General features: G+C 40.8%; 1 protein-coding gene across 1 annotated transcript in view; it reads right to left on the reverse strand.

Annotated features, from left to right (window-relative positions):
* KING1 (SNF1-related protein kinase regulatory subunit gamma 1) overlaps positions 1 to 12,145 on the reverse strand; it is a 173,133-nt gene extending 160,988 nt beyond the window's left edge. The window contains exons 1-2 of the mRNA XM_089425921.1: positions 11,636 to 12,145; positions 11,173 to 11,345 (exon numbers count right to left, since the gene is read on the reverse strand). Of these exons, the coding sequence (XP_089282047.1) occupies positions 11,173 to 11,345; positions 11,636 to 11,843 (381 nt within the window). The 5' untranslated portion in view covers positions 11,844 to 12,145. The remainder of the gene's footprint in view (positions 1 to 11,172; positions 11,346 to 11,635) is intronic.
* Positions 12,146 to 12,651: the final 506 nt, after the last annotated feature.

The raw sequence follows: 12,651 nt of genomic DNA on the forward strand, positions 1-12,651 counted from the left end.
TGGTTTGCATCTTTTGAATCAGTGACCGGAGAATCCACAGTATGAACATTTTTATACCAACGTTTCAAATCCCAAATGGGATCCATCATCATACCTGGAGTCTCTTGCCTTCTTGAATGGTTGACCTCTTCCTTGATTTCCAGCATTCATTTTACCTCTGCCATTGGACCTGCCATTCCTTTGATTGCCTTGAGAGTGATTTTGATCATCGTCATGGTGTGGGTCCCCTTTATCAGGGCACTCCCTTGCATAGTGGCCCATTTTGTTGCAATTGTAACATCGTCCTTTTCTTCCACCTTTCAGTCCAGCCTTTCCTTTGGATTTAGCCCTGGAATGATTTCTTCTTTTAGCATGAGAAGAAAAGGCAGAGGGATTGCCTTTAAGTACAGGCATTTCTTGCTCTTCCATCCTTGTTTCTTCTTGAATGCATTTTGCCATCAATTCCTCAAATCCAGGAATTACGTTATTGTTGAGAAGAGTAGTCCTGAATATATACTATTCAGGTGGCAGCCCTCCGAGAGTTGTGATAGTCATTTCCCTGTCAAGAACTACTTCCCCAATAGATAGGAGATCATTCTTAATCTCGGTGATCCAAAAGAAATATGCTTGCATACTCTCATCTTTGCCCTTCTTAATTTCCTTTAGCTTATTTCTAAGGAACAAAACTTGATTTGCATCATTAACTTTAAATAAACTCACCAGTCTATCGTATATTTACTTGGAGGTGGTCATCTCGGAAACATAGGCCACCAGGCGCTTGTCGATAGTCCCAGATGATCTTCTTTGCTTTGACTTCTCCCCTAATCCACTTGTTCTTTGCAGCAGTGGATGCATTTGATGGAGGCTCAATAATTCTGCCTCTCACGTGGTCCAACACTTCTTGCTCGTCTAATGTCAGATTGAGAGACATCTTCCATCCGTGATAGTTAGACTTCTCACGGAGTTTGTCTTCTGTGGGGAAGTGTGCTGAGGATCCCATGACTTCTCTAAGATTGCCTCAACAACCTTCGGTGATTGCTCTAACTCTTGCTCTTGCTTGGGCTTTGTCTTCACTTCAGCTCTGATACCATGTTAAATTATGGTATGTTCTATGCTTAGAGCAGTTTACTTCAAATCTTTTTATTAACCACTGTTTAGCAATCACATAAACATAAAGTAAAGTGCAGATAGAACATTAAACGATCGACAGAAAACAAGCCAAGACAAGAGACACAAGATGTGGCGGCTTGTTAAAATTGGCAACTAGGGCCAAACTTCATGTGGGTCATCTTATTCATGGCTGATAATATTTTTAATAGATTCCTCTTGTTGAGAGGTGTAGGATTGATATAAAGATCATCCCATTCCGATAAGTATGGAGATATGAATTTATTTTGATTATGGAATTATTATCAAGCCAACTTACAACTCATGTAGGCTCAGAAGCCCAACAGTCGCATCTATTCAAACACCAACATTGTGTATAAATACAAGAGGACTTTTCCTCATTTGGACTCACTCATCTCATCACATCTCTCTCTCTCTACTACGCAGAAAAGAGTCTCTTCTCTACTGCGCAGAAAAGGGTCTCTCTCTCACATGTGAAGCCGGAAGCTGTTGAAATTGAAGCTACAACTGCAGATCCAAACTTTGACCAGCGTGGATCATCAAACCTCCTCTTCTGATCTGCGATGTAGGTTCATCTAAACCTCCTCTGAAGGCTGCAACTTTTGGTGGTGGAATCAAGTCGATCCGACGGACGGTTTGCGAGATATTGACTGCCCTAGTTTGAAGGAAGCTGCTGAAACTAAAGCTGCAACTGCAGATCCAAACTTTGACCAGCGTGGACCATCAAACCTCCTCTTCTGATCTGTTGTAGGTTCATCTGAACCTCCTCTGAAGGCTGCAACTTTCGGTGGTAAAATCAAGTCGATTCGACGAACGGTTTGCGAGATATCGACTGCCCTAGTTTGAAGAGAGCTGCTGAAACTAAAGCTGCAACTGCAGATCCAAAGTTTGACCAGCGTGGACCATCAAACCTCCTCTTCTGATCTGTGTTGTAGGTTCATCTGAACCTCCTTTGAAGGCTGCAACTTTTGGTGGTAGAATCAAGCCGATCTGACAGTCGGTTTGTGAGATATCAACTGCCCTAGTTTTGATGATGAAGCCGCTAACGCTGATGCTGTTGATCTAGGGTTTGCTACTTCTTATATAAATCAGATTTATTGTACTATTTCTCTCTGCTGAATTATTGAATATAAAAGAAGATTTGATCAAAGGGTTTCCCCACACATTGTGGGGTTTGTCCCTAGCTAGCCGCCACATCTTGTGTCTCTTGTCTTGGCTTGTTTTCTGTCGATCGTTTAATGTTCTATCTGCACTTTACTTTATATACATGTGATTGCAAATCTGTGGAATATAATAAGAAAAGAAGTAAATTGTTATAAGCATAGAACATACCATAAATTAACATGGTATCAGAGCTGAGATGAAGACAAAGCCTGAGCAAGAGCAAGAGCAATCATCGAAGAGAAGATTGGCAAGGTTATCCTAAAAGAACTATGGGGTCCTCAACACTCTTTCCTGCCGAAGACAAGCTCCGTGAGAAAGTTGACTATCACGGATGGAAGATGTCTATCGATCTAACCCTAGAAGATCAAGGAGTGTTGGACCATGTAAGAGGCAATATTGTTGAGCCTCCATCAAATGCATCCGCTGCTGCCTGGAACAAATGGAAAAATGGAGAAGTCAAAACAAAGAAGATCATCCAGGACTCTATCGACAAGCACTTGGTGGCCTACATCTCTGAACTGGACACCTCCAAGGAAATCTACGATAGACTGGTGAGTTTATTTAAAGTCAATGATGCAAATCAAGTTTTGTTTCTTAGAAATAAACTGAGGGAAATCAAGAAGGGTAAAGATGAGAGTATGCAAGCATACTTCTTAAGAATCACCGAGATCAAGAACGATCTCCTATCTATTGGGGAAACTATTACTGACAGGGAAATGGCACTCACAACTCTTGGAGGATTACCATCCGAATGGTACGTGTTTAGGACTACTCTTCTGAACAATAATGTAATTCCTGGTTTCGAGGAATTAATGGCTAGATGCATTCAATAAGAAACAAGGGTAGAAGGGCAAAAAATGCCCTTGCCTAAAGGTCCTCCTGCTGCTTTTTCTTCTCATGCTAAGAAAAGAAATAATTCCGGGTCTAAATCAAAAAGAAAGGTTGGACCTAAGGGTGGAAGAAAAGGACAATGTTACATTTGCAATAAAGCAGGTCGCTATGCAAGGGAATGCCCTCATAGAAAGGACTCTCACCGAGATGATGATCAAAATCCCTCCCATGGCAATCAAAGAAATGGCAAATCTAATAGCAGAGGTAAAAGGAGTGTTGGAAATCAAGGAAGAGGACAACCATTCAAGAAGGCTAGAAATTCCAAGTATGAATCTAACACTATTGACAATAAGCAAGCTGAATATTATCTATCAGCTACCCTATCTACCTCTGCTCCTTCGGACTCAATGGGAATTTGGCTCATTGACAGTGGTGCCTCAAGACACTTCACTGGTTACAAAGAAGTACTCCATAATCTGGTAGAGAAAGAAACTAACCTGGAAATTGTCCTTGGAGATGACATGAAATACCCTGTGAAAGGTGTAGGCAATGTTTCTCTCAAACTGAATCAAGGTAATACGATCCACTTACAAGATGTATTATATGTACCTGATCTCAAAAATAACCTGGTATCCATCTCGGCAATGGAAGACAAAGGCTACAAGGTAACCTTCAGCGATAGAAAGGTACATATATGGAAAAATAATGTTAAAGATGCTTTCACTCTTGGGTTTTGAGTTAATTCTTTATATCAGGTTGGTGGAAGTCCGCTAGGTGTCATGTCCTGTGACACAACTCTTCAGTCCGAACTTTGGCATCAGAGGTTTGCCCACCTTCATTACAAAGCTCTACCCGATGTAAGACAGATTGTAACAGGGATGCCCGAATTCCAAGTAGCGAAAGAAGGTGTATGTCCAAGATGTGTCGAAGAAAAGCTCAAAAGGGGACCATTCCCCTCAAATCAAAGCAAGACCTCCGATATATTACAACTAGTTCACTCTGACATATCTGGTATGATGCCTGTGAACTCCTTGGGAGGATATTCATATTATCTTACTTTTACAGATGACTATTCTCGAAAGACCTGGATATACTTCTTGAAAAAGAAGGATGAAGTGTTCTCTTGGTTTCGACACTTCAAAGCCCTGATCAAGAATCAAACCAAAAAGAAGATCAAGATCTTAAGAAATGATAATGGGACTAAATATGAGTCTAATGAGTTCCATGATTTCTGCAAAGAGGCTGGCATCAAGAGGGAGACTACTACACCATATACTCTTGAACAAAATGGTGTGGCGGAAAGGAAGAACCGCACGATCATGGAAGCTATCCGGGCCATGCTACATGATCAAAGACTTCCAAAGTTTCTATGGGTTGAAACTGCAAACACCGTCGTATATGTACAAAATCGATGCCCTCATCAAGCATTGGGTTCCAAGACTCCTAAAGAAATGTTCACCGATAAGAAACCTGATGTTTCTCATTTTAGAATTTTTGGAAGCCCTGTATATTTTCATGTGCCGAAAGAGAAAAGAAATAAATTGGGTGCATCTGGAAAGAAAGGAATTTTTGTGGGCTATGGTGAAAATACTAAAGGCTATAGAATCTATGTAGCTGATCAAAAGGAGGTCGTGATTAGTCATGATGTCACCTTTGACAAAGATATGGCTCTCAACAAGGTGGAAAATCTTCCGACTTTGAGGAGCTCTCAAGAAGCCGACACCAGGGAACCGAAAGAAAAGGATGATGAATCAATGCCTGATGTAGAAGAACCCATGGATCCAATTGATCCTCCTCCACATGAGCCTTCCTCTTCTAGGAAGAGGCCTTCATGGCTTAGGGGGCTATTTGATGATGCTGAAGGACATGTTGCACCCCGAGGAACCTTCCGCAAAAGTAAGAAACCTAACAAGTATCAGGGATACCTGACCATCATGAGCACGATCATACAAAATGAGCCTTCATCATTCTTAGATGTCGTCAAGCATTAAGTATGGAAGGATGCTATGACCGAAGAATATGAGTCTATTATGAAGAATGATGTCTGGGAAGTAGTTCCCAGACCCCAAGACAAAACAGTTGTTACTTCCAAATGGCTTTCCAAGATAAAGCATGTAGCAGATGGAAGTATGGAAAAGTATAAGGCTCGTTTTGATGCTCGTGGTTTCTCCCAGAAGGAAGGTATAGACTATGATGAGATATTTGCACCTGTTGCCAGATATACAACCATCCACTCGATCATAGCCTTTGTCGCTTCACAAGGATGGAACCTACATCAGATGGATGTCAAGACCGCGTTCTTGCATGGTTCGATCAAAGAAGAGGTCTACGTGGAGCAACCCGAAGGATTTGAGATTTATGATCGAAAATCTCATGTATGCAGGTTGAAGAAGGCTCTCTATGGGCTTAAGCAAGCACCCCGAGCATGGTACGAGAGGATCGATAGCTACTTGATGAAGCTGGGATTCACTAGGAGTGAAGCCGATCCTAGCCTTTACTTTAAGGTTGAAGATGACAAAGCTCTCACACTGGTGCTGTATGTGGATGACTTCTTTCTAACAGGTGCAGACCCTCTCATTCTCAAATGTAAGAGGGAGTTGGCTTTTGAATTTGAAATGAAGGACCTAGGACTGATGCACTATTTCCTAGGACTTGAAGTGTGGCAGAAGCCAGGGGAAACTTTCCTATCTCAAGGAAAATATGTGGTGAAGATATTGGAAAGATTTGGTATGGTGGATTGCAAGCCTGTAACTACCCCGATGGAGCTTGACTTCAAGAAGTTAAGCGGTAGTGTTGCTGGACTTGTTTTACGAAATGCTACCGAGTATCGGAAACTCGTCGGAGCATTAATGTTCTTAGTGAACTCCCGTCCAGATATATGCTTCGCAGTCAACATATGGTTGAACCCCACCACATACATTGGATTGGTGCCAAGAATCTGTTGAGATATCTTCGTGGCACAATCACTTAGGGGTTAAGATACACTGCCGGAGATGTGAGACTATTTGGATACACAGATGCTAATTGGGCAGGCAATGTGGAGGACCATAAGAGCACTTCCAAGTGTTGTTTCTCCTTGGGATATGCTTCGATATCCTAGATGAGCAGGAAGCAGAAGTCGGTGGCCTTGAGCACCACCAAAGCAGAGTATATTGCTGCTAGCATGGCATCCTGTGAGGTAGTCTGGTTGCGAAAGCTCTTCAGTGAGCTGTTTGGATTTACATTGGATACCACCGTGATCCTCTGTGACAACCAGAGTGGGATTCGTTTGTCAGAGAATCCTGTATTTCATGATCGCTCCAAGCATATCGATATTAGGTACCACTATATTCGAGATATGGTGCAGCGGGGAGCTATAAGGCTCCAACATATCGGTACAAATGAACAGGTCGCCGAAATTCTAACAAAGCCCCTTGGGAAAGTAAAATTCCTGACTTTCCGAGAACAACTTGGAGTTGTTCAAAGACCCTCCAATGAGGGTCCTGTATGATGCATTGAGCTCTGGGAGCTCCAGGAGGGTGCGAGGTACTTCTTGGAGCAGCATATGACCACAAGATGATTCACTATCCCCTGGTGGTATACATGTACACCCCGTGGCAACATTGTAGCAGGATTGATGTGTTCTCCTATGAGGCCTGGATTGATGTGTTCTCCATGGCGATTGTAGCAGGATTGATGTGTTCTCCTGTGAGGCCTGGATTGATGTGTTCTCCATGGCGGCCTGGATTGATGTGCTCTCCATTGCGATTGTAGTAGGATTGATGTGTTCTCCTGTGAGGACGGGATTGATTAAGTTCTCCTGTCGAGACATCCTACCCATGTAGTCTGGGACTCATGGGAAGTACCTCTCATCTGATCAATGAGCAGGGAAATGAAGTTAGGGACCATAGTAGTACTGATGGATGCATCGTTGTATCTACTGTACTCCCTACGCTAGGATGACCTCTATTGATTTGGGATCAATGATACTGGTCTAGGACCAGTGGTAGGAGTGGTCCATTCTATGACACTGACTTTGGGTCAGTTGTTACTGGTCTGGGACCAGTGGAGCGCACTCTGAGATTGACTTTGAGTCAGTGGAGGATGTTACTGGTCTGGGACCAGTGGTAGGAGTTGTACATACTATGACACTGACTTTGGGTCGATTGAGACTGGTCTGGGACCAGTGGTACATACTTTGAGGTTGACTTTAAGTCAGTATGATACATCCTCGATCATTTCTTCTTCTTCATAATTCAGACAAAAGCAGAGCAGTACAGGGCAGAACAAGACAAAGCAGAACAGACAGAATAGAGCAAAGCAGGACAAGGGTCAGGCTGTACAAGGCAGTGCATTTGATGGATAAATAGTAACAACTGATAGACAGATTGCAGATGAAGTTCTCCCTAGTTGAGAGGGAGTGTTAAAATTGGCAACTAGGGCCAAACTTCATGTGGGTCATCTTATTCATGGCTGATAATACTTTTATTAGATTCCTCTCGTCGAGAGGTGTAGGAATGATATAAAGATCATCCGATTCCGATAAGTATTCATGGAGATATGAATTTATTTTGATTATGGAATTATTATCAAGCCGACCTACAACTCATGTAAGCTCAGAAGCCCAACAGTCGCATCTATTCAAACACCAACGTTGTGTATAAATACAGGGGGACTTTTCCTCATTTAGACTCACTCATCTCATCACATCTCTCTCTCTCTCTCTACTGTGCAGAAAAGAGTCTCTTCTCTACTGCGCGGAAAAGGGTCTCCCTCTCTCACATGTGAAGCCGAAAGCTGTTGAAACTGAAGCTGCAACTGCAGATCCAAACTTGACCAGCGTGGACCATCAAACCTCCTCTTCTGATCTGCGCTATAGGTTCATCTGAACCTCCTCTAAAGGCTGCAACTTTTGGTGGTGGAATCAAGTCGATCCGACGGACGGTTTGCGAGATATCGACTGCCCTAGTTTGAAGGAAGCTGCTGAAACTAAAGTTGCAACTGCAGATCCAAACTTTGACTAGCGTGGACCATCAAACCTCCTCTCCTGATCTGCGTTGTAGGATCATCTGAACCTCCTCTGAAAGCTGCAACTTTTGGTGGTGGAATCAAGTCGATCCAACGGACGGTTTGCGAGATATCGACTGCCCTAGTTTGAAGGAAGCTGCTGAAACTGAAGCTGCAACTGCAGATCCAAAGTTTGACCAGCGTGGACCATCAAACCTCCTCTTCTAATCTGCGTTGTAGGTTCATCTGAACCTCCTTTGAAGGCTGCAACTTTTGGTGGTGGAATCAAGCCGATCCGATGGTCGGTTTGTGAGATATCGACTGCCCTAGTTTTGATGATGAAGCCGCTAATGTTGATGTTGCTGATTTAGGGTTTGCTACTGCTGATATAAATCAGATTTATTGTACTATTTCTCTCTGCTAAATTATTGAAGATAAAAGAAGATTTGATCAAAGGGTTTCCCCACACATTGTGGGGTTTGTCCCTGGCTAGCCGCCACATCTTGTGTCTCTTGTCTTGGCTTGTTTTCTGTCGATCGTTTAATGTTCTATCTACACTTTACTTTATGTACATGTGATTGCAAATCTGTGGAATATAATAAGAAAAGAAGTAAATTGTTATAAGCATAAAACATACCATAACTTAACACGGCTAGCCAGGGACAAACCCCAATGCGGGCAAACCCTTTGACCAATTCTTCTTTAATCTTCAATAGTTCAGCAGAGAGAAATAGTACAATTCAGAATTCTGTAATTTTATAACAGCAGCAGCAAACCATAAATTAGCAAAGTCAAACTTCGTCAAAACAGCCCCGGATTGACTTCTAGTCAACTTGAAGAACTCAGTCTTCAACAACTATCTTCAGCAGCCCAAAACAGTCTACAATACTCAGTCAAAACAACAGTCAAAGTTCAGCAATCTACGGTCAGCCCTAACCAGTCAACGTTGGTCAACTTTCAGGTCAACGCTGGTCAACACAGCCCCTAAAAAGTCAGCGCAGGTCTTCCCTTGGTCAACGCTCCAACGCTCCATAAAACAGCCCAGCATTTGGTCAATGCAGCCCTAGAAATGTCAATGCTGCTCAGAAAGTCAACGGCACCTCTCGACAAGAGGAATCTAGGAAAAATATCAGCGGCCATAAATAAAGTGACCCACATGGAGTTTGGCCCTAGTTTCCAATTTTAACAATCATCAATTTGATGATAAATTGATTTGATTACGTAAAATATGTTGTGTCATTGTGATTGAGATTGGTATATTCTGTTTCTGCTAAATTTATTAATATTAGAAACCTAACTGTGCATTTAATCAGTAGAACTGTAATATGCTAGGAATTAAGTGTCGAGTGCTAAGTTTGCAGGAAATTCTAACATCTTTCAGATCTGAATGTCTTGCTTTCAGTACATCACTAGAAAACCTTGCAATATCACACCATTGGCAATGATGTTTGTGTTGTTTTAGTACGCTAGAATCATAATGTGGGTTCCTTAAGTAATATCTATTTCTCTCCGGTCATATTTCACTCCTTTGCACTGTGTAATAAGTTTGAATTTATGATCACCTGCTTCCAGCACTCAGGTGTCGCTTTCATTTTTCAAAGATCAACATTTTTAAGTCTCAAAATTTAACATTGTTAGCATTTTTCACAAGTCCTTAAATTTACATATGATCTCTCTTGAAAGTACCATGGTTTTTTCACTTATGTGCTTACTATTGGACATTGCTTAGTGCATCTTTTCTTTCATCATCGCATGAGATCTTTTGGTGAATGTTTGAATGTATGATGGCAATGGTACTCCAAGTGCTAGCATGAGTATTTCAAGATGACATACATCTGAAAGTTTACCGTTTAAATATTATAATCATGCACTTAAAGTTGTCAAAGGGACCTCTATCCTTAATGGTTTTGATCTGTTTTTAAATGCTGGTACATTCTCCTATCGTCAAAATATAGATCTATATCATGTTGCTTAGTGTTCCATACAGAATTATAAGGCATCTCAAATCTGATTTGGAACGCACCTTTGTTTAATATCATTAACACTCAAACTCAAAGTAATAATATTTGAATACTTCAGACCCACTCTTAAATATTGTGGATGGAGGTATTGTTCGTGGATACTGTTGGCAGGATTTGCATTTCATGTGATCAATAATGAACTCATGGTAAAATCAGTCAAAGCCAGATCGCTGTTTCAACTTTCAACATATCACTGAAAATAACTATTGCTTATGTGTGGATGCTATAATTATATTTGGCACATGGTCTGTCAAAGTTGGCTCCGCAATGATGATGAATGAATTATCTATACTATATAGTATTTCATGTGGGAGCATAACATGTGAGTTATTTCCGAAAATTACCTTGCTATTGGAGCTGTTTTGTCTCATATTGTTTCCTGTATCTTGGCATAATCTCATGGTGCATCAATAATCGAAAATTCATGCTGCATAATGTGTTGAACAAGTCTCATTTTCATATTCTAACCATCATTTCAAATAAGCACTATTTTCTCTGAGTTGAACATATTGCACTTGTTCTTAATCGATACACCATTCCCACATTTTTAACCTTTCTTCTTACCTTCTAGAGTGGATAGTGCCATCAACAAAGTCTTATGTTGAAACAAGCTAGAAGAGCTCCCCCTCTTTATTACATGACCTGGTTCAGCTTGACTCTTAGGAAAACCCTCTTAGGTTAGGATGCTCCTTTCCTTAGCCTTAAAGTGAAGGGCAAGGCTAACATGGCGACAGTGAGTGGCTTGACTGATTGTTGCTCTTTGGCTCTCCTACTGGGGTTTGGACATTTCGTTTAGGTGAGAGTGTGAGTTGTGACATAACGCATTTGTGCATGTCATCTTTTGAAATCAAAAGTTGCATTCCTAGATTGGTTGTGAGAATTGTAGTTTTCCTATTGTCTGTGCTTTTTATTTTATTGCATCGTGTGTGTGCGCTTCCAATTAAATTGCTGGGTACTCTGTGAATGAATTGCAACCCTAAGTTTGCATTCATGGCTAATTGATCTGCACCAATTTTTGACCTAAATTGTTCATTAACAAACAAGAAAGAAAAATATAACACACCTGGTGGAGCAGCCACACAGCAATGCCTGCAAATTCAACAATGCCCATATACTTGTCAATCCAGCTAGCACGTTCATCTGCTTCGATATCTCTTACTGGTGCACTCAAGATTCTGTGTTTGGCGAGCAATTGAACTGCATCCTCAAGGCTGGCATCCGAATTTATCTCTATCACTGAAAATGACCAAGGCAAAAAGATGAAGAAGAAAATCACAAAAACAGAACAGACACAATCTGACCCCTACTGTTTCTCTGTAAATGACAGAGCACGCCACAATATATTCTAAAAACATCATCAGATTTGCAATGTATGTCACCCCTATCACTAACTAAAGAAATATAGTAAGGATGCCAACTTCCCACAGATTGTTAGCTATATGGGTTGAATCCAGCAGACTTGCTTTGGCATAGCATAGCAACACATAACATAAAGTCTGTGTGAAGCAAGGCAAAACGTAAAGTACCTTGGTCGTTGGGTTTTGCAGGAAAGGCCGTAACAGGAATCTTCTCCAAGCATGAATTGAGCCTCTTCTGGGGATCAGTCAAGGAAGGCTCGTCTTTATCCTCCTCCTGTTCATCCCACAGGGCTTCCAGTAATCTGCCAAGCTCCTTTTCTGCATCCTCGTCCAATTGGTTCCTTGGGCTACAGATTATGTTGTTGGCCGACTCCATGGTCACATTACACCTCCAAAAAAATTAACATCTGCATCAAAATAGCAATAACAGAGGCAACTAAGAGCTTCAATTGTCAAAGCATATGTTGCCTTGCCACTTGTGCCGAGTCTTATCAGTGTCTGGATAACAACTGTTATTTGTTAATTGAATTTATATTAAATTTAAAAGCGAGTTTCATGATTTTCACAGCGAACTCCATGCTCATTCCGATATTCAAACAATACAACAATACTTTGTGGGTACCCTTCCTTTAATAATAATAATAACAATTCGGAACCGTGACCCTCCCAGCACATGACCTTAAAGTACGCCCAGCACAACGAAATAACTACCAATCCCTCTTGGGACTAAGAGTTGTTTTACCGAAGAGACCTCCCCAGAAAATTTGGGGAGAGAATTTTTCTGAAAGCGGGTCTATATATTCCACGAAAATATGGTTTCCTTTTCAGAACATCATAAATACTACCATGAAATATGTATGAAAATAAAACACTAAAAAAAAATTATAATGATTATAAATTATGGGAATTATATTTTTCACCAATATAAATAAATTTAAAATCAAAATTTTATAATATTGGTTAGAAATTTTTTTCACTATAATAAATCAAGTTGTAAATTTCTAAGTTAGTTTATCTAATAAAATACTTAAAAATGTTATATAAAATATTATAAAGCTATTGGTTCTATTTCTCAATTAATCTTATCTTATCTTACGTTGACATTAAAGGTAGATATGGTGCACTTAAGGGTTAATGGTAATAGACATAATCAACTCCATAATAAAGATGATACACCTAGTTAT

Source organism: Pinus tabuliformis, chromosome 6 (genome assembly GCF_031772625.1).
Source record: "Pinus tabuliformis cultivar Carrire ecotype Pingquan chromosome 6, CPIR1, whole genome shotgun sequence".
Taxonomy (NCBI): Eukaryota; Viridiplantae; Streptophyta; class Pinopsida; order Pinales; family Pinaceae; genus Pinus; species Pinus tabuliformis.